We start from the raw sequence: 27,600 nt of genomic DNA on the forward strand, positions 1-27,600 counted from the left end.
TGAAGAAAAAAATTACACTTCATAAAATGAGGAATTGGGATTGAATTCTTTAAGTTAGGGCTATAGAAAACTGAACAGTTGACTTTATTAAGGCAGATGGTAGGAGTGGGAGGAAGTTGGTTGTATCTACTGGCACTAAACAAATCCCATCATCTAGTCAGAATGGGTAGAAAAGATTATCCTTATTAACATACACACAACACACATACCAACATACACACACAGCCATGAGGCTGTTCATTTATAACCTTTCCTCTTTCAATGTTACCTTGATGCCCATTTTAGTCCATTGATATGCTCTAGAAATTGTACCCCTAAGTGTGGCTTAGTTATGCAAGAGCCAAACCAAATTCATAAGAATCAACCAACAAAGGATATAAAAAAAATCAGTTCTTTTTAAAATTCAGGTTTTTAAAACAAACCTGAAAGATTTGGTAACCAAGCAATATTATTTTATACTTAGGTAGTTATGAATAGGTTAACTTGGGTCTTCTCTTCACATAAAAAATTAAGTATCCAAGAGCAGAGGATACCCAATGCAGGAACATTAAGTGGGACAGATGGAAATACATTTTGCTCAAAACTGCAATAGGAAGGGCAGACTTCTATACCTAACAGAATTTGCCTCTAGGGAAAGGACAGAAAACAAAGAAATAGGTGGGAATGTGGGGAACAGCAACACTAGATTCTGTCATGTACTGGTTTCCCAGTTTGGGTTTTTTTTCCCTTAATGCAAGCTTCCCAGAAGCTATGAGATATTTTGAAATTTTCTCTGAATAATTTTCAGATACCACAGCTTCATCAAATTCTCTAACTTTTTAAAGCTTTTTCTATTACAAAATGATGAGTCAATGTAAGGAATATTTTCCTTAATCTTCTGACCTGTCTCTGATCAGCAGCAATGACAAGAAGATATCGAAGAGAAACATTAGTTGTTTAAACTGAAGGAATCAGAAAAAAAAAGAATAAAATTATGACATAGTATTCATTCCCAGCACCTCAAAATAAATCTGGCCTAAATCAATCAGGGCAAATGTAGGTCTACTCTTAAGGCTAGTTATAAAAACGGAGATTAAATCTGATTTGTTCTTGTGTCATTGAGAGAGGTAGGTCAGGAAGTTAAATAAGTAGTAATTACTAGAAATCAAAACATTAGTCTGTGAAAAGTGGTTAAGATTATTAAAGCAGAGGACAAATGATAAGGGTCATTATCATAACTGAAAAGCAAGCTCAGATATTTAAGTTTTACCTTAGAGCAATATGAGACACTATAATGTTTTGAGTCTAATATGACATATTCAGGCATAAATCTTTAAAGACAAGGTCACCGCTTTTGGTTAAACTATAGATAACTGTAACTTAAGACTCCAAAATGAGTGGGTTTTCAATCCTGGCATTTTTTTTCTTTCAAGATTTTATTTAAATTTGAGTTAGTTCACATATAGTGTAGTATTAGTTTTAGGGGTAGAATTTATTGATTCATCCGTTGAATATAACATCAGTGTTCATTATATCAAGTACCCTCCTTTAATGCCCATTACCCAATTGCCCTATCCCTCCACCTACCTCCCCTCCAGCAGCCCTCAGTTTGTTCCCTATATTTAAGAGTCTCTTATGCTTTGCCTCCCTCTCTGTCGTTATTTTATTTTTCCTTTCCTTTCCCTATGTTCATCTGTTTTGCTTCTCAAATTCTATATATGTGTGAAATCATATGGTATTTGTCTTTCTGTGTATTATTTCGCTTAGCATAATACACTATAGTTCCTTCCACATTATTGCAAATGGCAAAATTTCATTGTTGTTGACAGCTGAGTAATATTCCATTGTATAGATATACCACATCTTCTTTATCCATTCATCAGTTAATGGACATTTGGGCTCTTTCCATGTTTTAGCTATTGTTTTCAATCCTGGCATATTAAGATCATTCTACAGGTTGGTTTCAAGATTTTTCAGAGTTTTTCAATTAAGTGGGATAGTAAAATTATTATAAATCAGAGGTAAAATTATTATGTGGGAGGAGCAAAACTTTTAATATATATTATCTTACATTAAAATATACTATTTTTATTATGTAATAAAAGATTTTATTTATTTTTTATTTATTTTTTAAATTTAAGTAGGCTCCAAGCCCAGTGTGGAACCCAACATGAGACTCGAACTCACAACTGTGAGATCAAGACCTGAGCTGAAATCAAGAGTCAGACGCTTAACCAACTGAGCCACCCAGCTGCCCCTGTGATAAAAGATTTTAAAAAGTTATTGCCTAAAACATAAAAGTGGAAAGGCACGTAGCAGCAAAAAAATTACAACACTGAATACATCAGGAAGAGAAAATAATACAATGCTTATTCAGTTCAGTTTTGAAATATACGATCTTCATCAAGAAAACACTTTAGAACTTTTAATATAAACCACAAATTTAATAGGTACATGGCACCCTAGGATTTGATATATTGTTTTCCTAATAAATATGGTCTATTTTCTATCCAAAATTATAGAACAAGTTTCATTATATTATGAACCTCAAAGTAGACATTTCACATATTTACAACACAAAATGAAAACCTGTGTAAAATAATTTATAACTTTTTCAGTACTTTGAAGATATTATTTTTGTCTGTTTCATTCCAATGTTGTTTAAAAGCCTACTGTCATTCCTTTGTAAGTGATCTGTCCTTTCTCTCTGGCTACTTTTAAGATCTTCTCTTTTATTTTGGTTTTGAAGTTTCATTTTAATGTATTCAGGCATCAATTTATTTTACTTATCCATCTCAATTTATACTGTATCTCCAGGACATGTGGTTTCATGTTTTTTCAGCAGTTTGGTAAATTTACAGCCGTTACCTCTGTAATCATTGCCTTTCCTCCATTCTCTTCTTTTGGGGCTTTGATGTAATGTAGTTTGGACCTTCTCATTTCTTTCTTCATACCTTATGTCTCTCCCATATTTATATAACATCATCTCTCTATGTCATTATTCCAATATGAAGTAGTTTTCTCAGAACTATGTTTCAGTATGCTAATTCTTCTTCTGGTCTAATCTGCTGTTTCATCTGTTCACAGATTTAAAAATTTTAATTTATATTTTCTCATTTCTAGGAGTCCTATTTTCTTCCAAATTGCTCATTCAAAAATAATGGTCTCTTGCAATGTTTTTACCTTGTGTGTCTTTGTTCTTTTGAAGATTTCATCATAGGTAGCTTAAACATACATCCTGGCTTATCAGGGACAGTTTGATAAACTTCTCTTGTGCCTGCATCCTGTCTGGTTTAGCATTAGTCCTAAACAAAAATTCCCTAGTATGAAAAATGAATGATAGGGGTCACCAAATCTGGGATGTGCTGTATTTTGTATTTGACAGTTCTAGTGGTTGTCACATTTTTCAGTCCCCCTATTGATTAATGGTTTTGCTGATATTCATTACTTGATCTTAATCTGTTGGAGTATATCTTACCTAAACTAGGGAAAATTTCCTTTGGTAAAAATTTATTTCTGCTTCTCCCTTTAACTAGAGGGTACCTTCAAGCACTGACTGGTTCCACTTCAACCTCCCACAGTGGTCTCACAGACTCAGGGAATCCCAGACTGAATTTCACATATTGCTGTTTGTCCAAGCCTAAGTGTCTCACCAACACTGTAGCTATAGCCATCTGTCCTCAGGGTGTCTCCTCTGTCTTCAAAGTCTGGTTTCCTACAGTTCTGGCTCCTGCTCCCTGCTGCTCTGACCTCCAACTCATGGTCATTTTGGGAGGAGAGTGACTCTAAAGACAGTGTGTATGTCCTTTTACATGGTATGCCTTACAGGTTATTTCCTTTTAAAACGGATCAAGTTTTTCTACAGTGGGAAGGTTTTTCAAAGTACTAAAACAATAATTATTCCAGGCTGTACCTTCTTTGTAAACTGCTTTATTCCCTATAAAATTAATGTCTTTTATAACATTACACTGAAATTTTTGATATACTGCAGATTGCCCTACAGAAAAATGGTACCAATTTATACTCTGAACAGTGGTCTTTTCTCCCAAACCTTGCTACTTCCAGACAATCTCTGTTTTAAATAGCTATTTAACTCATGTGTACAAAGCAATACAATATTTTTGATTTTTACATTTCTTACCAATTATAATGAGCACATATTTAAAAACAACTTACTTTTTTCTCACTGTAAACTGCCTGATTATATCTTTTGCCTGCTATTCTATATTGGAGGCCATGTTCTTCCTGTTGAATTATTAAGAAATTTCTACATATTAAAATATTAAAACTTTGGCAGTTGAATCGCTTGCAGATATTAATTTTTAACATTTAACATTTGTAACAATTTTTGCTTAGTTGTCATTTCCATTAAGAGGTTTCCAATGCTTAATGATAGGGGGTTCTATCAATATTTTTATTATATTTGCCGGTTTTATGTCTCATCTAGAAAGGTTTCTCTTACCTAAAGATCATAAAAATAACTTAATTTTTAAATCATAAACTTACAGCTTTTAATGTTTAAATATATAATCATCTGTAGTTTAATTTTAGGTTGCATGATCCATTTCCACCAAAATGGATAGCCAATTTCCTCAACATCTTTTATAGACTGACCCTTCTTTCCTTGAACTTCTTGAAATGTCACATTTATAATATGTTAAATTCCAATTTTATACAGTTATATTAATAAATATCATTTGGTGTCATTTATCTCTGACTTTATTTTCCTGTAACATACTAAATACTTTAATCACTGTGCCTTATGTTTTTACAACTGATTAAGGCCTCTCATTGTTTTACTTAAAGAAATCACTAGCTATTTTCATAATTTGTTCTCTTAAAAGTATGTTTAGAAATCAACTTGGTATATTCCCCCCAAAATCCATTGGGAATTATATCACATTCATCAATCAACTTAAGGTAAATTGACAATTTCACAAAAATATTTGCATTTAAGAATATGGCATAACTTCTTAATCATTCAAGCTATATTTTATGTCCTTTAATAAAGTTTTCTTCAAATCTGGCAAATTCCTTTAGTTTATTCTTGAATATTATAAAGTTCACTTTTTTCTGCTATTGTAAATGAGATCTTTTTTTGTTACTTTTTTTTAGAGAGAGAGAAAACACATGAGCTGGGCTTTGGTAGGGGTGAGGAGCAGAAGGAGAGAGAGAAAATCTTAAGCAGGCTCCACGCACCGCACAGAGCGTGTCATTGGACTCGATCTCATGACCCTGAGATCATGACCTGAGCCAAAATCAAGAGTCACATGCTTAAACAGCTGAGCCACCCAGGGGTGCCCCCGTCGTTACTTTTTCTAATGCTTGTTTCTAACTTAATATTAGCATATAGATTTTTATAAAGTAAAATACTCTTTATTTAGCGACCATGCTGAACTCTTCTTTTTTCTAATACTTTTTCAATGGATTCTTCTGGGTTTTCTAGGTGAATAATCATATCTATAAAGGGTTTACAACATTAAAAAAATTTATGTTAGAGATATTCATCTTCAGAAATATTGATAGGTAGTGCTCTGTTATCAAAAGCTAATTGCACTCATTTTCTGGGTCACAAAGAGCCAACTATCTTAACCACTGTCTCAGCAATAAATACATCTTTGTAATGACACTATTGCCTGGTGACTATGGGGAACTTTCTGACTCACTGCCTTTATTCTCTCTAGGGATGCATGCACAAACAAAAGTAAAATGCAGCAATCTTCCAACCTAGAAATAACAACTGGGAATTCTGTAAATTCCATCTCAGACAGTCTCTTCTCATTCATATGGATACAATATTTTAACTCCTTTTTTCCTTTCCTCTCTCAACTCTTGCTTTTTGGTGTACACAAGAACACACACACTTCTTGTCTCATTTTTTCTTCCTGAGCCGAAAACCACCTTATTCACAAATAAATGTATAAATTTAGTGTAAGATAAAAATAAAATAAAAATAGTGAAAATATGAAACAACAGAAAAAAGTTACAAATTTTAAATTAAAATGAAAACAAATAAAAAGCCAATACCATTAGTCTAGACTTGTCCTAGATTGTAGCCAATATTCTTACAGATTCTCCATGAAGATTTTCATCAATTTGTTAATTCTCAACTAATGACATATGTTTTTCTACAAGTTCAAACACTATAGATAAATTTGGATGTTATTTTGAATTCAATTTTAATTGCTAACATTGAATTATTTTTCTTTACTGTACACATTTTGTATTTCAGTAACACACATAGGCTTTTGAAGGTTGGCTCAGGAAACTATCTTCTGCAAATTTCATATCCAGTTAGTCAAAAAGTGCTATTAGTTTTATCCTAAGAAAGTCATCTGTTTCTTTCTACCCTTGTCTGCCTTTAGCTACTCAGCATCCTTTGTTTGAATATTTCAATAACCTCCCGATTAATGTTAATAGCTAAGTTTATCACCATTCAATCCATCCTCTACTCTGCTGCCAAAATGGTCTTTCTAAAATGCAAATCTCACTACATTCGTTGCTGTTTAACATCTTTCAAAAAAAATCTTCACTTTCTACTAGAAAAAACCCAAATGCCTTTTATATGACACAGTGTCCATCATTTGGCCTTACCTACCTCCAGGCTCTCTCTTGCCAGTTCCCCTTCAAAACCCATTCTGCAGCCAGACTGACCTATTAGCAGACTTAGGATTTCAGCATTGTTTCTTTACAGTAGATAAATATATATTGGCATATTCATACAATGGATTATTGTATGGTAGTGATAATGAACAAACAACTACATGCAACAAATCAATTTTACAAACATAATGTTGAGCAAAAGAATCCAGACACAATACATTACACAGTATAAAATTTCATTTGTATAAAGTTTACTAAAAAACAAAAACAATCAATGATGCCAAAAGTAAAAACTGTAATACTCTTGAAGGTTGGGCTGTTACTGAAAGGACCACAAGAGGGGGCACAATCTGGGATGTTGACAATCTGGTTTCTTGATCTGCCTGCTGGTCACACAGGTATGTTCATTTTTTGAAAATCCATTAAGTTGTAACTATGCTATTTGTGTGCTTTTAGTAAACTTAACGTAAAAGGTAAACAATGATAAAAATAAGAAAAACAGCAATAACAACAGTTCCAATATCACTTCTTTGAAAATTTCCCTAACTCCCTCAGATGAACTTTATCCTACTCCTAATATATCACATACACACCATTACTATATCATGTTATAGTTTATTTATCCAATTCCTTCCATTTCCTAACCATAATGTAACTTCTTTGAGTACTATGATCATAACTTTCTACCCATGTGTCCCCAGCCCCAAGCACAGTGCCTGGCAGTTAATAAGTACTCAATAATATTATGTAAATGAGGATTTCTCAATTTCTGCACTATTACATTTTGGGCTGGAAAATTCTCTGTTGTAAGGATTGTTCAGTGCATTGTAGGATGTTTACCAGCATCCCTGGCTTCTATTCAACTAATGTCAGTAGCAACCCTTCAGTTATGACAACCCAAAACGTCATTAGGCATTGCCAAACGTTCCTCAGGGTCCAAAAAATCCCCAGGTTGAGAATCAGTTATATAAATAAATCTTTCTATGGAAAAATTCAAGCCAAGTGTTAAACAGTTCACTTACTGAAAAACTTTGGGCATGAAGTGATTTGCATGTTAGGGGCAACTAAAAAAAAAAAAAAAAAGAAAGAAAAGGGATCTTTTGAACACTCGAGGGGAATTAAGCTTTACATATCTGAAAAAGTGTATGAATGCCTTAAATGTCTAGATAATCAAATGGTAACTCACATTAATTGCATGCTAGAATATTATTTCTTTTGGAATTCCTCTGAAGAAAAATGAGTTTGCCAAGCAAAAAATTGTATAAATAGAAGGACTGTGTATTTGGTATTTAAAAAAAAATGATTGTGGGGCACCTGGGTGGCTCAGTCGTTAAGTGTCTGCCTTCTGCTCAGGTCATGATCCCAGGGTCCTGGGATCAAGCCCCGTATTGGGCTCCCTGCTCGGTGGGAAGCCTGCTTCTCCCTCTCCCACTCCCTCTGCTTGTGTTCCCTCTCTCGCTGTGTCTCTATCAAATAAATAAATAAAATCTTAAAAATAAATAAATAAAATGATTGCTATAGTAGCCATGTATATTCAATGTCCTAATCATAAATTTTGCAAAGCTTATTATCTATGAAAGGACAATTAATTCTAGAATATTAAGATTCAATAATTTTCTATCTACAAAGTATTTAACATGAACATTCCATAAAAAATGAATAGTTAGAAAATAAACTATTGTGCATCAGCTATGGAAAAAAAGAAAAAACTCACAAAGGGCATAACTAGCTTGTTAGAAAATAATGTTTGTACTTTATTAACTGCATGCCTTTGATTCAGGATGTGTTTTGGGCTTGACCTCTGCTGTAAGAGGGTAAGTAAGGAAATAATTGAGTACTATTACATTAATAAAGTTTGAAAAAAGAGAAAATAAACTGTATATTTATGTATATCTATATTTATGTGTCAAAATGAAATAGTTAAAATATAAATCTCATTCTGCAAAAATTATTTCCTGACAAGCACTTTCTTAAACTTCTCATTGTAACTAGAATCAGTTTTTAAGAATAGGCTACTGAACCAAAAGAAAACAAAGAAAATGGGCAATATATAAAAGAAAAAAAAAAACTAGACAAAGACAAGTATTTAATCTCATTATTAGTCTACAATATGCCAATAAAGCCATATAATTTTTATCAAATTGTTAAGATTAAAAATGATAATGAATGTTCAGTTCCATAAACTGAGAGTATGAACATATAAATATGTACATATATTCTAGAGGGCAATTTGGCAGTATGTATTATGAAACTTAATTTTTAATCAGTTATTCTATTTTAAGGAAATATTTCTAAAGCAATAATCAGAGATATTTTTGACAATTTATATAAAAAGAATGATAGGAATACAGGAAATAAGAAAGAGCCTAAATGGTTCAGACAGGGAACTTAAATTAATCATAGCTTGTTTATACTCTGTAGTGATTGACAACTCCACCCCACCCCGGCCGTTTTTTGGTATTACAGTTATTAAATGGAAAAAAGCTTAATTTTTCCCTTCCTACGGAGTGGGGGCGGGGAATTGGAGGGGGAGACGAACCATGAGAGACGATGGACTCTGAGAAACTGAGGGTTCTAGAGGGGAGGGGGTTGGGGGGATGGGTTAGCCTGGTGATGGGTATTAAAGAGGGCACATATTGAATGGAGCACTGGGTGTTATACACAAACAATGAATCATGGAACACTACATCAAAAACTAATGATGTAATGTATGGTGATTAACATAACATAATAAAATAAAAAAATAAATAAAAAAAATTTTAAAAAGGAAAAAAGCTTAATTTATATAAAAAAGAGAGTGGTTAAAAAGCAAGGACTATGGAGTCAAGACTACCTAGCTGAAATTCTAATTCTATTACCTTCTACTGGCACTGTGATCTGAGTTATTTTATGATTTAATCTTTCTAAAACTAATTTTCTCAAGTGGTACTCATGTGGTTTGTTATTAGGATTAAATAAGATATTATATAAAGTGCTTATCACAATGCTTGGCATAGAGTAAGTAAACTACAAATTTTAGTAGATAGGATAACAGTTGGGATGATGTGATTAAGAAACCCAAGATATAAACCTTGTATATACGATGGGTATCCAATGTGAAGACTAATCAATTAGTCCTAGGCAATAACTAGGTGTCAAGATTATTCATGATTTTTATTTACGTCATTTTGCTTCCTGTATTTCCCAAATTCTTTTTGGGAAAAAACATTATAATCAGAAATATATATTCAGAAAAAACCAGGTGTTTCTTTTAATATTATTAATAAAAGGCAAGATAAATATTTAAAAATCTTCACCTTTTCTTTCTCCTAAATGACCATATACTTTTCTCATCTTTAATACTTTAAAATCTCATCTTTAATATTGTGTCACAATAAAAATGTCACCATTTTATGCTTTTATTAAATACTTACCACATACAAAATACTATGTTATACAGTGTTCCTAATACTCTAACACTAACCGGGAGGTATGGAAATTTGAAGACAAATTTTCTTGTTAATAAAATAGGAGCTCTCTGCAGATGGTCTTAAATTTTACTTTTTAGTAACTAATCATAATGAGAAGATAGCTAAAAAGGCTTTTTACTTTTACTTTCTCACAAGATCAATCTTAATTTTGATCAGAAGGCATTGAGTTGAGAATGAGAAAATACAAATTTAACTTATAAGAGATTTTTTCTTTCAGAATATTTGCTTAAGATATCTATATTGGGATTATTACCTCTAACTGCAAAGTAAATACATATCTACTATTGTATGGCTAGAAACAAACCAAAGAAAAATTGATTCCTGAACATCTGAGATGTTTTTATACTGCTGACATGAATAAAACATAATCTCTATATCTCTATTTCTTCATAAAGACGAAATATTATAAGAAATCTAAAAAGTGTTCAGAGATAAACACAAAATTGGATGGTTTGTATTTTGTATACTTTCAAATATCTAACTAGTGAACTTTTCAAGTACTGATTTTGATATTCATGAAATTAAATACTATTAAATATACATAAAGGATCTTTGTATCAAATAGTTGCCATAGATGACGCAATGAACTTCTCACAATGATCTTTCTCGCTCCACTGGACCTCTGTGCCACAGGTGTAATACATTAATTTTTGCTAGCAACATTGAAATATTTGATGGTGGGATAGCAAAGAGGAGAGAAAGAGATTAGGGGATGTAGAGTCTAGCTATTAGTGACTGCTGTTGTCATGGTCTATATTCAAAACCGAAAGAGTAAAACTACTTCCATAAAATGTTTATGTAAGGAAGCTATATCTTCCTTTGCAAGGTCCTGAATTTGCCCCACTGTCTTCAGGAAAGAATGACAACTTGTTCGTTAGGAGTAGTTGCCTACAAAGAATCTCTTAATAGCAAGGAAATTTAGGGGATTTTCTTGTTATTAAATGTAAAACAGACTTGAGTCCTAAAAAGGCTGTGATAGGAAAATTGCCTTTTCAAGTTAACTTTCACAAAAAAGAAACACATTATATAACATTATTTTCAGTTTTCACAAGAAAAGGAAAAGTATATTTATTACTAATAAAATGTTACTTATATTTTCCTTTATCCCAGAGCTTATACCTTAAAATTTCTGCATAATCTTTATTTTGCACTAAAAATGTTTCCCAGAATAAATACAAGTGAACCAAATCTTTTAGAATTATTCACTTTTTTAAGAAAACAAGTTAAATCTGGATGTAATTTCTATTTTGGTCCTTCTCTCCTGACATGAGAACTTTGATCTTCCCTCACCTGTGCTGACAAAATAAATAACTTTAGTAGGACATCAGGAGATGGGAGGAAAAAATAGGTTACTAAAACTTATCTTAGGTATAAGCACTTTAAAGAGATTCCCTTAAAGCAATCATTGTGAATTAGAGAGCCAAAAGGAATGAAGCTTACTGCTCTCAAGTTTGATGGCACCCATCAATATAGGGAGGACAGATAAATTCCTAATTCAAATGGCTAATTAATCAAATTCATAATAAAAACTAATGAATATAACTGAAACTTCTGACACCAGGAATTCAAGCTAGTTTTAGTTGACAGTGAGAATGAATTAAATTCCCAAACATTTTCAATATTGGTATGTAGCTATACGCCCAAGAGGAGAATACCTCATTGTGCTTGCAATAACATTCAAGAACAACCTCCTGAACATTAGTTATCAGTTTTTTTCTAGTCATTCTCTACTTTTCCACTATAAAATTAATAACATTGGGTTTAGATAATGCTATTTATTAACAGCTACCAATGAAATCACTAATTGCCACTGAATACTCCAGGTTTCAAAATTAAAGAGATCCTTATTGGCATTTAAACTATTACCAGAATCCTTCAGTTGTGATGAGGCATTAATTATAGAAGGCATTCTTACTCCGAATCACTGAAGCTTAGAAGAAGTGAAAGGATTTCCTTATACACAATTACTCTGACTCTGAATATTTTCTCTGAAGAACTAGAAGAAAATAACAAAATTTTGAAATGATACTAGAAATGCATTTTGTTGTTGTTGTTAAATGTCTTTTCCCTTCTTTTGGAATGTAAGCTCCTTGAGAACAAGGCCTTATCTTTGTGTTACATACTCCTAACAGACTACATAGCACAGAACAAGCCTTTTAAAAACAGGTTCTGAGAGAATTATTGGAAATTATAAATTAACTTCTCTCCTACGCATATAGAATAGTACTAGTTTATGTACCACTCTTGGGAGAATTGAGAAGCCCCTCAAATCATTTTTTTGTGTTTGATAGTTTAGATGAGAAATCTTGGCTGAGAAAAGCTAGACAAAGTATGTAAAATCACCAAAAAATTGTTAACAAGTGAAAACATTATCACCTAATGGATTCAAAGTCTTCTTTCCTAAATCCATTTTTATTGCATATTTAACTACTTCAGTTTTAAACTCCTTAAAGACAAGACCAATTCTTCCCAACTTTTGGAACTCCTGTAAGGTCTAGGATACTATGGTACAGAGTTCAATTTAACTCACATTGTGTTTTACCAGTGGATTAAAACACACGTACATGCATACACATATTGCCTAAACCATATCTCCAACCTACTGAAACAGAATCTCTGGGGGTTGGGTCAAAGGCATCTTTTTAGAAAAATCTCTATAGGTAGAAAACTGGGTATCCAGAATTGAGTATCAGTGAATTTAAAATGAATTCCTGTTAGTGATGCTGGTTCCTATAAACGTGTAACCTAGTTGCCTCATCTCAATCCCATTATCTTCATTTAAACCTTGCCTTTCAAATGCTTACTTCTTTAAAAGTCTGCATTATTCCATCTCAAAGACTTGCCATCATCTGTCCTAAAGTTGGTATATATTTTAATTCAATGTCCTTCAGAATCATCTTTGCTGTCCTTCAAACATGAATCATCTGTCCAATTTCATTCTCCCTTTCATTCTTAGAATGTAAGGTCTTCCAAATTTCACTTGGTCTTCTGTGTCTTCCTAAAAGTTTATAATTTCTTCTGTTTCTCATAAATATCTTGGACTTAACCATCTTTCATGTTACTTATATAGTTCCCCTGAGGTCTTTAATTTCCTCTTAGACAAGAATATTAAAAGCTATGGAGTTCACTTCTACATAAATACCCAAAGAATGAAAAGAAAAACAGACCCTTGCACACCAATGCTAATGGCAGTATTATTCATAATAGCCAAAAAAATGGAAACAACTTAAGTGTTGTCTATCAACAGATGAATGGATAAACAAATTGTAGTATACACATAAATGGAATATTAGTCTTAAAAAGGAAGAAAATTCTGATATATGCTACCACATGGATGAACCTTGAAAATACTATGTTAAGTGAAATAAGTCAAACACAGAAGGCCAAAATTTGTATGATTCTACTTATATGGGGCAAATCCTAGAATAGGCAAATTCTGAGACAGATACTAAAACAAAGGTTACCAGGGGGTGGGGGAAAGAGAAATGGGGGATTACTGTTTAATGGGTACTGAGTTTCTGTTTTGCATGATGAAAAAGTTCGGGAAACAGTGGTAATGGTTGTACAAAATGTACTAATGCCACTGAATTGTATACTTAAAATGGTTAAAACAGTAAATTTTATGTTATGTGTATTTTGCCACAATAAAAAAAATAAAAAGCTACTGAAATTATTTTCTTGACTTTTCTACAGACTTTTTCTTCATACCAATTTTATCTCTATTATTAAAGGAAAAGGAAAAAAAGTCCATACCCTTTTTCTATATTCCCTAAATTTATCACTCTCTTTTTAGCTTTTTCCTTTTCCTTTTCCATTTCATTTTTCATAAAAATAAAATAAAATTTAATATGGATACTCAGAATTTTCCACACTTAAGCACAATGATGTTGTGGATACATACACACAAAGAACACCTCAAAAGTACAAAGAACACTTCAAATCTATACACACACACTTGCACACACACACACACACACCCCACTTTCAATTTCCTTAGACTTTTGAAATTGTTTGCAAGTTTCACCAAAATTCTTCACTTCTTGTTTGATCCTGTTTTTCATTTAAATGTAAGTAAATAAGACATCAAGCTTCAAGCAAATAATTTTGTATTCCAAGTTCTTTTCAGATGTCAAGTACTTAGCAAATAATGGGAAAGTCAATTTAAAGTTTACCCACACACAAGAAAATATAGTCTAAAAGGAGGGAAAGATAAATACATCAAAAGGATCTCTAAAGAACTGATATTACATAAATTATGGGGTGGCTGGGAAATGATATTCTCAAAGGAAAAATGGAGCAGGGTGGAAAGCTACTTTAATCTAACCACAAAGAACTATGACTAAATTTATTATTTTTTTGAGATGAAACTTTTAAGTTTTAAAAAATTCTTCCAGTCTTACTAAAAAGGATAAAATTAGTTGGAGTAACTCATCCTCATGAAGCCCTGAAACATGGAAAATAAAATAGGAAATAAATTTAATATATGGAAAATCATTGAAAGATCCCATATACAAGAAACAAAAGCACATAATATATGATGTGAAAGCTCAACTGAAGCAAAGATGATAAATTATTTGAAAAAAATCTATTGCTAAATAAAGGGAAGAATGTGGAGTTGTTTAAAAAAGCAGAAAGGATGGGTGATAGTTTAAAAGTCAGTTTAGGAGTAAACTGGACTGGACTGTTAAATAGTGAAGCATTTTCCTATTTCTAAGTTATGTTTGGACAATACGTAGGCAACACTTTTCTTGGAAATAAAATCTGATCAGGGTTACAAGACAACAGAGGAACAATGCCAGTGATTTACCAGATGCAGAAAAGTATAAAGGAGGCAATATGAGCCGATCAGCAAGTTGCAAGGCTGAGTACAGAGGAGATGAATGCAATGTCTCAAGTTAATTAATGGAGCAGCCATGTGCAGCAAATAGGTAAAGGAGACAGTAGTCAAGCAAACTCAGTTAGCAGTCCAACTTAGTGGCATAAGACAAGTGGAGATAGGTAGCAGAAGTGCTAAACAATCTGAACTTACTTATAATATTACAGGCATAGATTGGGCAGGGCAAGATCAAGCAGGCAGATGGCATAGCACTTGGAAGCCATGATATAAATGGTAGGAGAGCAGATAAACAGGGCTGGGTAGTCTAAAATGCTAAAATAGCTGATGGATATGGCAGTATCAGGCCATCTACTGATAGACAAAGTACCAGTAAGTGAAGAATGCAAATCATTCAGCAAATGCATAAAGTGGGGCAAAAAGTAGAGGCAAAAATCAAAGGCAGTCAAAGCAGTAAGACAGAACAGCAGAGAAGCAATGACAGATCATCAGAAGCAGTTGTGTAGGGTAGGAAAAAGCTGTCAGCAGGGGAACAAAAACACCATTCAGGAAAAGATGAAATCGAGAATAAAGCAGTCTCCTGAACTGGGTTTCTTTCATCTAGGAAACAGTCATCAATAAACTGCATATGAGAATCCACAAGAGAATAGCACACAAATGGAAATAGCAGATGAATCTGAACTCTATTGCCCAGGGATACAGAATGATCCTAGAACATAGATACATAACAATCCACAAGGAAATTAAATGGATGGGAAAAATGGGTCCAAGCATTCTTTATGATGATAAAAAAAAAACCAAAACACTAAAAATTATTAATCTGGAAATGATTGGCTGGGATTGAAGTCTTCGCTTACCCCTTTCTGGAGCCCACAAAATGGGAATGTTGGGAATTTCTGCAGCAGAAAAACAGAAGAGAAAAGGGATTTCTGACTCCCAGTTTGAGGAAAGCAGGTCAAATTTAGGGCTGTATGAACTGGTTCAGGGAAATTAGAACCAGCCTGAACCTTCTCCATTCCTCAGAATCAACAATTTCTGAGATTTGGAAAAGGTTTAGGAAGCCCTCACCCCATCATTTCCCACAACCTCCCCTCTCACACTTACCTCCAGTGCAAACAGTTTCCAGCAAGGAGGTACTTGGGAAAACTCACTCCCATGTTTATACCATGGCAAAATTTGAGGATGGCCAACTAATAGTACTTCCTGTGTACATCAGGTTTCTGATTCAGTGGGATCCTTGCTATTTGTGAGTGAGCAGAGGGGATAGGTTACTAGACACTACCTACCTCTTTGAAAGTGGATGAGGGAAAAAAGGAAGGGCAGTAATACCAATAAATAAATAGTAATACTAGTAAATACCTTGATGATCTCATTGTCATGGATTTTAATTCTATTAAGATGCTGATGATTTTTTAAAAAGTCTCCATCTTAGACTTTTCTGAACTCCAGATGCATCTGTCTAATTGCCAATTTAACATCTCCACTTGGATATCTAAAAGTAGTTTGTTTCCATGACCAAATTAAAACTGATCTTTCTAGTCAAACCTACCATTTCCACAGTATTTTCCATTTCAGTAAATGGCAATTCCATCTTTTCAATTGCCCTAGTCAAAATCCTGGGTCTTATACTTGACTTCTCTCTTTCTCTTATTTTATGTTACCTCTATCTTCAAAATATATAAATAATGTATTTCTCACTACCTTCACCTCTATCATTGGTCTAAATCACTATCATTTTTCACCTGGATTAATTCAATAGCCTCCTAAATTGTTTCCCTATTAAAATGTAAGTCAAATTATGTAGTACCTCTGCTCAAAACTCTCCATTATACTAAGGGTGGCATACAGATTCTACATGATCCATGGCTTGCTCCCTCTCCTCCTTTATGTCTTTGCTCAAATGTCACCTTATCAATAAAGCCCTCCTTGATGGCTTTTTAAAAATTACAACTCTCCTTCCTGCCTGCACTATCTATTCACCTTCCATGGTTTATTTTTATCCACAGTACTTATCACCATCTCTAATACTATACATTTTTTTGTTTACCCCTATATTTGTGTCACCCACTAAAATGTAAATTTCATAAAGGCAGGGACTTTTGACTTCTTTGTTTATTGCTATATCTGCAGCATCTTGAACAATGCCTGGCATATATACAGCAGGCACTCAAGATATATTTGAATCTATGAAGTGTTAATTTCTTGCGGTGCATTACCTTTCTGTCTTAAATCCTCAGAGCATTCTTCTGAAAGCTCACTTGCTATGAGCCTTTGATTAACAGAGGAGATACTAGTACACTATAAGGTAGGAATATTCCAAAATAGGGGTTGGCAAATCATATCCAAGGGGACAAATCCTGCCTGCTGCCTGTTTTTTGCATCGCCTTCAATCTAAGAGTGATTTTAAGTTTTTAAATGATTGAAAAAAAAACAAAAGAAGAATAATATTTCATGACATGTGAAAATTATATGAAATCCAATTTCAGTATCCATAAATATTTATTGGGGCACAGTGAGGCTCATTCATTTATATCATCTTACAGTGGCTTTTGTGCCAGAGGGCTGGCAGAGTTGAGTAGTTATGATAGAGAGTACAGAACCCACAAAGCCTAAAGTATTTATTGTCTGGACCTCTACAGAATAAGTGTGCTGACCCCTGTTCACTGGTATTTTATATGTAGAAGGCAAAGAGTAATAACCAAAGTTTAAGCAATGATAAACTAGAGCATTATTTTTAATACTGTTGCTGCTGTCGCTGAAGATACACCTAAGAGGGAAGATGCATTTATACTAGGATCTGCTTTCAGTATATATAAAAGTAGCCTTCTCATTCCTCTAAATGGTATTTAATACTGGTGGTGATATTCATACATCTATCGACCCTACAAAAGCAGCTGCATCTTAAGGGTTAGGGTACAGTATAGGTAAAGATAAATCTTAAACATGGCAAAAAGGAAGGGAATGAGAAAGTAAACAAGGCCCACAAAGAGAGTTCATATTGAAGTATCACATAATTAACCAATATCCTATTTAACATACCCTGTTTAACAATAGTGGGAAATCGGCATGATGTGAATCTCTTTTGAACCTCATCAATGGGGTTATACTAAACTGACCTCATTATAATGGGGTCTCCTAAACAACTGTAGTCTTCAATCACCACAAGCAATACTTTTATAGAAAAGTATTTTAAAAATTTGCAAAACCCTATTCAAAATCACCTCATAATCACCTGTCTTACCTTTCCTTACATAAAGTTTCACCTTAAGGATTAAGACATACAAGTATATCATATGCTACAATCAAACTTATGGAAAGGGGTGGAGAAGGTAAGGGGGAAACAAATTATCTCAATGACACCCAGCACTATAATGCTACCTTTAATCTTCATAAAGAAATATAATTTATGGCCTCTTACAACAATTGGTCCTTGCAGCACAATATTATCAACTGCTTCTTTCACATTGCTATCTTGACCTTTGGTATCTTCATGAAACTGACAGCAGTTCATTTTCGAACTCCATACTTCCAACAGCTTTACTGCTTCTTTCTTCTCAGCATCTTTTAAAGAAATCTTCCCCTAAATTGCCACCTGTGTGTCAGTTACTATGATTATCTAAAATGGTTACTCCCTTCACTGGGCATTTTGTCCTCTTCTCTTTAATATCAGCCATGCTCTTTCCAAGTTCCAACATGAGAAAATAATATTGGTAAAATTATTAGAATCATTCCAAATAGTTTATTTTGTTATCTGAATCTACTTTCTGACTCCCTATCAGTTTCTTTTTGTGGTAGGCAATAACATAAAGTCACAAATATTCTGCTGTTCTACAGTGGCATTCTAAGAAGCTCAGAGGACTTGACAGGTATAAATCCATTTGTTGTTATCTTTTACATTTTGTGTGAAAAGCAACATTAAGTCTGTTTTATAGATGGAGGTTTACTATAGAGACATGAATTCACATTCTTGATTCCAGATAATGAAGAAAGGAATATCCTAAAAACTTCATTCCTACAACTATATCTCTAGATAAATATGCTTTTGGCACTTTATATTTGTAAAATATTTAATGATATTTTGTTGTCATTGTCTTAGTATATATTTTGTAAAACTGAAGTATTCTGGCATGCCAGCCTCTGCTCATTTTACGAGAGTAGGCTTGTAACGATGAGCCGGAAAGATGATTTCAAGATACTATCACTCTGATAAATTCAAGGTAAAGATCAATATTTAGCATGTCATGTCTATTTCTTTGTCCTTTCCCACAGCTATACCATTGTATACTTTAGGTTCTATCCTACTGGATTTTTTTCCCTAGAGAAAATTCTTTCAATATTTATTCAACCATTATCTACTTATTTTTAAGCTAAAGCTATATTTCTATTGTAGGTAATAATAGCAAGTATTTATGTAGCAAATAAATACTTTTTTAGTGTTTTACTTATGTTAGTTCACATAGTATAACTATCCTATGAGGTAAGTACTCTTACTCTTTCTATTTTACACATAAGAAAACTGAGGTATATAGCAAGTTAAGGAAGTTGTATAAGGTCACTAGTAAAAGGTAGATCTAGGATTCAAACCCAAGTAGTCTGTGCTCTTAAATACTTTGTTATGCTGCCTCACAAATGGTTTATATGGGCAATACTACTTTTCTAGCAAGAGTTTTCTAAATAGATATGGAATTTACCATAATAAGTGTATTTGTAATTATTTGTATGTTTACTGATAATGATCATCTTAAGGGCCTCCAAAAGCTAAGTACATATTCTCATACAGAATAGGCATACAACTAAGAAACATACTTAAGGGAATGAAAACAATATTATATATATGAGTTCTTCATATATGAAATTTCTGGTTTTGCCTTACGCTCAAAATTCTAAAATTCTGACCTTGAGGAACAATGTACCTTTCCCTTTTTATTCTTACTATGTGGAATATAAGCCTTCCAATGTAATAGTTTTAAATTCAATGTCACTTATTGCCCTAATTACTTTATCTAAATGACTGAATTTTGTATCTTTACCTTTCCCCTGGTACAATTATACCAAGGAGCTTTTCTTTTTAATGCATAAATAAAATAGAGGTTGAATATCTTGGGAAAGATTGTGTCTGGTGGAAAAAAAAGAATGCAAAAAAATACAAAAGTAATTGGACTTAAGGGGAAAATATGATATTTATCTTCAAATATTAGGAGAACTATCATGTAAAAAAGAAATTTACATTCTTTGTACAGTGCAAAGAAGAATTAGAACCATGAGGTAGAAAGGATAAGGCACCAGGTTTCAGTTTGATATGTTTGTACTTTCAAACAACAGAGTTGCAAAAGCAACAAACTCCCAGATGGAAGACGCAGCAATTGAGATGTTCAGACAAAGGTTGGGAATGATGAAAAGGTATGCTAGGACTTTGAACATAATGGCCTTTGAATTCTTTTCAAACTCTGAGATACTGTGATTTCTCTATTTTTTTATATAGTTTGTAATTTTATATAAAACACTAAGCTAACTTGAGATACATCACTGACAAGATCTGTGATGAGAAAATGTTTCCAAACAACAAATCAAAAAACTGGAACTTGATGCTTCACAGCAGTTTCAGTTTTATCTACGAATAATGGTGTGGATAGTCACTAGGTCTGCAGATTAAATCAGGACTTCAAAACAAAACAAAAAACATTTTAAAAAATCCTCAAAAAGAATGAAGTTAGTCCTACTGAGGAATGTGTTGATGTGTATTTGAATAAATGACATCTCAAAAAGTATCTACTTTTACAGAGACTTGATGGCATGATTTTACTGTGTGTACTGGTTGATAGTAGACTTAGACTTAAGAATTGTGGCTTCTAAGGAATCTCGGAATAAGGACGGTTGCTGTTTTTCATCTCTACAGATGGTGCTACTCTAGATGTTCTAAGAAAAAGATTAAAATAACAGGTCTAGTTTATCCATCCTTCTATGTAAAATGAATCCTCTGCTCTAACTAGGAAGATTTTCTTAATTTTATCTTTCTCTGTAGCTTGATCATATATTTCCCCATCTTCCTTACTCTCATTAGTAATGTCCTTCCTCTTCTCTCCTAATCTGAATCCTATCTCTCTTCTTTAATTTTAGCTTTACTATTACCTGTCCAAAATTTTTACTGATTAATTTTTAAATTAGTTTTTAGTACTGATTAATTGTAATTAAAATTAACTAATTTTAGCTTTCTCTTAATCTTTCTCTTTAAAGAAATCTTTTGGCTGCACATTTCTGATATTAGGTTTATACTGTCTTGATTTGTCAGGTGACTATTTTAGGAGTACATGTACTTTAGCACTCACTCAATGAAGCCCAAGGTACTTGACAAATACTTGTTAAACTGAACAAAAACTATATATGATGTTTTTAGCAATCTGGTAGTGCATAAATGTGCCTATAATCTAAGACATATGCTGTTTTTTAATGGATAATGCAAAATAATTATAACCCCCAGCTATAAAGTGGGCTATTATGGAAGAGCTACCCTGAATGCCATATATCTCAGCTGATTCAAGCCATATTCCAAGAACTTTAAACTACAGAGGAATTAGAGACCTAAAACAAAATAAATAGGTTCAGGTAGGATATCAAGAGGTACTTAATGCAACTGCACTAATAATCCACCTTCCTCATATCATATACACTTTAGAAATTCTTAATATTGTTCCTTTACCCCATGCCTGGAAGTAGTAGTAGGGAAATGTTGACTTACATCTTTATTTTTTAGACTATCCACAAGGTATGTCAGTAGCTAACAACAGATACCAGAAGTACAAGGGTTAGTAGCAGAAATATTTGGGGCTGTCACATCTAATTAGAGGTAACAGGTAATATTAATTAAATGAGGAAGGAAAAGGTAAAGAAAAAAATAAACATTTACCAAACATCTACAAAGGTGCCAGGCATTATACTAGATCTTTTTACATGCATTATTGTCACTTAACTAGTTTGGATAACCTTGGGCAAGTCAATTAATTGATCTGTGTCTCCATTACTCCATCTTTAAAATAGATATAAAATAGTACCTGCCTCATATGGTTGTTTTGAAGACTAAATGAATTAACATATGCTTAAAACAGCTGCTGACACACACTAAAGTGCTATATATAAGTGTTAGTTATTATTACTGGTTACGTTTATAATCTCAATCACTAGAAACAACAACCCTGAGAGTGGGCATTAGCTAATTTAGCAAATGAGAAATATGAAGTTGGAACAGATTAATTTGCCTTAATTTCATACTTAGTGGTAGAGTTGAGATTCAAATTCATGTCTGACTCTATATTGTTAGTGTTTCCACTATATCATATTGCATCTCAACATGTTTAGACAAAGATAAGACATGGAAACATATTTTTTATGTCCAGAACTATTTCATAAAAATTAAAGGAAGAGCTTAAAATGGCATAAAATGTACCTTATCTGACCATAGAAGAGTGATGTATTTTATTCAATCTAGTTTAAAATACTTCAATTACAAGGGTTTCTGATATCCTGCTTCATCAATTTCATATTGTTGAGTTATCCTATTTATACAGAACAATTTTAAGATACTCAAAATCCTAGTTCAATACGGTTATATTTAGCTTTACCATGTATATCAGGTATTAGTAAAAAAAAAAAAAATCCTAGTACTGTAAGATAAGTATTTACAGAGTTCTAGAATATTAGTATATGATATTTTTTCCAGGGAAATAATCAAAGTTTTCTGAAGAATATTATATACTTGAAAACAACTACATAATTTAAATGACCTATGTTAGTGATTAAATTTTCTTTCAAAAACAGAAACTGTTACATATGGTGTTTTTCTATGCTTCTGCTATAATACAGGAGTTTTTCTGATTGTCAAAATGCCCAATGTTAAAATAAATGCATATAAAAAAAGGCCCAATGTTAACTTTTAGGTGAAGCTGTTAAATGTTAACTTTTAGGTGAAGCTATTAAATGTTCTCACTGATTTTCATAAGTCACAAATTGAGAATCATTAAAGTATAGTCAGTAACTCAGATCAAGAATGTCTCCTACATTTTACTTACACAGAATTCTTGCTTTTGAAGCATTATAATTATGAAAGAAAAATGGCTAATGACTACATAAAATGATCCCTGGCTTACAGTACACTTACACCTAAAATGATGAAATATATAAATTGTGACAATTTGATTATAAACAAATTTTACAAAATAAACAATTTTTCTTTGATTTGATATTTTTGTGAAAAAATTTCTAATAACCTAAGTGGAAAATATTTATAAAATGGCTTAAATAGTAATCTGTTCCAAAGAAATGTAAATATTATAGGCTATAAACAGAATATGTCTTCTAGAATTCATAAGCCTAGAAATTCAGCCTTTGTACCAATTTTTTAGTATTCTATCCCTTTTAGCAATCGTCATTTTGTCAGATGCCTCTTCACTTCCATAATGAACCTACTCCTGTGGCTACAACAGCAGAGTTAAATAGTTGCAACCAAAACTTTATAGCCTGCAAAGCCTTAAGTATTTACCATCTGACCTTTTGCAGAAAAAGTTTGTCGACTCCTGGTCTGATGATTGAGAATGTCATCTTTACTCACATTTTTTGTTGACTTTTTAAAAACTGATTTTTACCCTTTTTTCTTTAGTGATCTGAAATGATGTTGGGTTTCACCTCTTAAATGCTTAATTTTAGAAGGAGCAAAGAAATAACACTTTTCTGCCATAATGAAGTGTATTGCCACGTTGTCTCAATAGACAATACAGCACAACAAAAGTAAAAGACCCTCATTCTAAAATTTTTAACTTTCAAAATTGATCAAACTAATGGCTTTGTTATGCATTAAGTAAAATCTCAATCTTAAAAAACTTTTGAACTGTTGTTCTTAGCAGTATCGTCTAACAAAAGTGTCCTGATATAATTTGTCAGAATAAAAATAATCAAACAAAAGGAGGAATAGCAAAAATTTTAGGAAACTATAAATTTTGATACAAGGGATATTCATTTAAAAGGAAAAGTGTTGGTTACAACTATTTAACTCTGCTGTTGTAGCCGCTGGCATTACATAAATGAATGACTGTAGCTGTATTCCAATAAAACTTCATTTATGGACACTGAAATTTAAACTTCAAATAATTTTTATGTGCCACAAAGTATTATTCGCTTTTTGATTTTTTTCAACCATTTAAAAAATACAAAATCCATTCTTAGCTCACAAGCCACACCAACACCAACAAAAAGGCTGGATTTGGACTATAGGCCTTGTTTGCCAACTTCCAAAACAAATTAAGAGTTTCTTGAGAATAAGGACCATGTCTTATTAATTTTTTAACTCCAGCACCCAGCACGGCATGGGATACATATTAAGGATTAAAAATAAAAAGTTTGATGAATGAATAAATAGATGAGAACTAAGATGTATGTTAGGCTTCTATTTAACTCTTTATGATCAAAATAAGGTATTAGTATCCAATCCTTTATTCTGATGTAGACTAATAATCTAAAAATGCTTAAAGTTATTTTTACCTTATAAATATCAAATAGTTTAATATTTTCAAATTTACCATAACATATTATAAAACATTTCTTTGTAACTATATATACGTTTTTTAATGCTTCTTGATCTTTTAGTCTCTTCTAGAATTTACGTCTAAAGGGTTTTCACTTTGCCTCACTTATAAGTCCCTAATTTTACTTTTTAAGAATAATAAGATTTTTTATGTAACAATACCTATTTTGGACATACATTGTTTTTAACTGGTAATGAGACATGAAGAGATAATGTTTTGTATAGCAATGAATTCTTATGTTCTACAGAATTTTATAATTACTAGCACCAATGCCAACAGATTATTCAACCTTTTTCAGATCAGAGAAAATAAAATCTACTCTTTTTTAAAAAAATTATTTATTTTAATTAATCTCTATGCCCAATGTGGGGCTCAAATTCATGGCCCGAGTCAAACACTACTCTGACTGAACCAGCGAGGAATCCTGAAAATAAAATCCATTTTTTTATTGTTAATCACCATACATTACATCATTAGTTTTTGAGGTAGTGTTCCATGATTCATTGTGTATAACATCTATTCTTAAAATTTAAAGCTTTTTATATCAAAATAAAACTCTAAAAAGTTGAAGGGAATAGATTATTATGCTATTATATATAAGTTTTGATAGTATTTCATATTTAGAGGCAGGAAGCAGACCAGCAGGCATGAAAATATCAGATGAACTATATTCTAGGACACAGGGCCCCAAAAGAGAAACAATTTCATAATTTAGGGAAATTGATTCTGATTGCCTTATTTCTGTTAAAAAGAAAAAAAGAAACAAGATATACTTTACTGAATTTGCTACTCCATTTTTCTTTTTAACAGACCTGGGAAGAAACCCAAGTTCATTAAACTTTTCCTTTTCTCTAGAGTTCATACCCACTGACAATAAGTTTAGATTGCTTTATTTCATTTATTCTATTTATTGTTTCCTCCATTTTTTTTCTAACAACACACACATTCCACAATTGTCCTTTGTGTTTGTAGATTACACTAATTATTGTCAATTATTTAGTGTAAAATAAAGTCTTTTATTATTTTACCTTAATATTTAGTATTTGTGTTTTTTATAACTCAACTACTTAAAAATTTTTGCAACTCTAAGTTATATATAGTTAAATGTAGTCTAGAAATAGTTTCTTCTCTTTTTAGGCACAACTCTCTAAGACAAACAACTGTATTATAATAGAACCCAAATTATATTTCTGGATTCCTAGCAGACATCCCAGTGTTATATTTTGGATAGTAGAAGAATGACAAGTGTTTAAATGTGTAGAGAAGTAGGGAAATCAGTAGAATTATTTTTGGTTGGCCCTACTTTGCTTTTATATTTGCTTATTTTTCAAAGGCTTAACAGTCCTGTGGACTTTTGCTGTAAATAAACATACCCTACGTATTTATATATAAGATATGAAGTAAAGCAAACCTACTAAAAATCAAGATATTTACAATCGGTAAGTCACCCATTCTCCAAAAAAAGATATTAAAAAAGACCTATTTATGTATATTTTTAACTCATTTAAAGAAAACACCCGAATACAACTCTACTCAGGAGGTTGCTATAGGCATATTTAAATGTAAGAATTTAAGAGCACCTCTACTGTTTTAAGGTAAATGAAAGACTTCATTAAAAGCTTCTTAATTTCTGATATAATGAAACATACATGGTCAGGGAAAGAGACTCTTATCAAGTAATGGTACTAAAAAAAAGTGGATGGGATAAACAAATATTAGAACGGTAGAATTTTAAGACCTCTAAATTACATTAAGCCGAAAAAGATAAAATATGAAACTTACATCAAAATTTAAAAAATAACAAGACTGTAAAGATTTCATGGATATACTTTAAATCTACTATAAGACTGTTTTTGTCCATTTGGTAGTTACATACAAAAAAAAAATACTACCAAATTTGTTCACTTAGCATTTATGTAGCAACTAATAAAAAAAAATTTAACCCTTATTAAGTTAATCCTTGCATATAGCACTTACAAAATGCCATAAATAGCTGTCATTGAATCCCACAGCTACCCTTATTGATAGGTACTTTTGTTTACCTCATTTCATAGGAACCTGAGGCACAGAGGGATTCAATAATTAGTCTATGGTCACCTTGTTAATAAGTAGCAGAGCCAAAATTCAAAGGTTTAAATTTTCAACCTAACATTTTGGTATTAACTTGATGCACCACAGAATACAAAATACTTAACTCTCTGTGGGAATTATTCTCCCCCAGTTAAAAATAATGTTATCTGATTATAAATGAATTCCATAGTAACTTATTTCCTGATATAAAAAGAAATAATATGAAAATATTAAATCATCACAGAAAAAATAGGGACATATAAAGCCAAGGTCATTTACTTCAAATACTTAACACAACGACCAAACTCCAAAAATCAATGTCTTCACATATGTAAGCAATTTTCTTACAAACAGAACACAAACACACCCCTACAGGAGATCGCTTCCCTCCAATTGTACTTTTTAAGTTAATCTCACAGTCTAAAAGAAATGTAAAAATTGGCCAAAGGACCGTTTCCCCTTAACACCCAGAAGCTTATTATGTAAGAACAACTTTTTTAAGCAACTGAAGTTAACACTTTCCCAATACAACTCTATTCTGATTGCTTTAAAAACAAACTACTTTATTTATAAGTCCAATTTTAATAATATCCAAAAAAATTCTGTCACAATTTTTACACAGAAGAACAGAAAATATTTTACAATTGGTTAAAAAAAATTCCATTTTCATATACTAGAACTGTGGTTCTCAAAGTTTGAAAGTATAGTCTATGGGCCAGCAACATCTGAATCACGTGGGGCCTTATTTGAAATACAAATTCTTAGGACCCACTGCAGATTTACTGAATCAGAAACTCTGTGGGTGGGTCCAACAATCTGTTTTAACAAGTCCTTAGTTTGACTGTGGTGCAGGCTAAAGTTTGGGAACTACTATGATAGAGTAAGATGGACAGTAAATATTTAATAGATGCAGAGCAGAAGTGTCTTGTGTTAATAAAACAGTAGATACAATTATGTATTGGTTTGAAAATAGAAGGATATATTTAACACTAAGTTGAAATTCAGCCAGCAAACACTTTTTTGGGAGGTAAAGGAAACAATATCACAAGTGGTAATATAAGTTTGCATGACT

General features: G+C 32.2%; 1 protein-coding gene across 3 annotated transcripts in view; it reads right to left on the bottom strand.

Moving 5' to 3' along the window:
• Nucleotides 1-27,600, bottom strand: part of GPHN (gephyrin) — a 626,989-nt gene that overhangs the window by 302,571 nt on the left and 296,818 nt on the right. Inside the window, exon 5 of one of the 3 annotated variants that reach the window (XM_028101100.2) lies at nucleotides 15,744-15,782. The exons of the other annotated variants lie outside the window; for them this stretch is intronic. Coding sequence (XP_027956901.1) covers nucleotides 15,744-15,782 — 39 coding nt within the window. The remainder of the gene's footprint in view (nucleotides 1-15,743; nucleotides 15,783-27,600) is intronic. 3 annotated transcript variants of the gene reach the window in all.

The sequence above is a fragment of the Eumetopias jubatus genome, unplaced genomic scaffold (assembly GCF_037043125.1).
Source record: "Eumetopias jubatus isolate StellerSeaLion01/CBP00866 unplaced genomic scaffold, mEumJub1_p1.0 scaffold_7, whole genome shotgun sequence".
Taxonomy (NCBI): domain Eukaryota; kingdom Metazoa; phylum Chordata; class Mammalia; order Carnivora; family Otariidae; genus Eumetopias; species Eumetopias jubatus.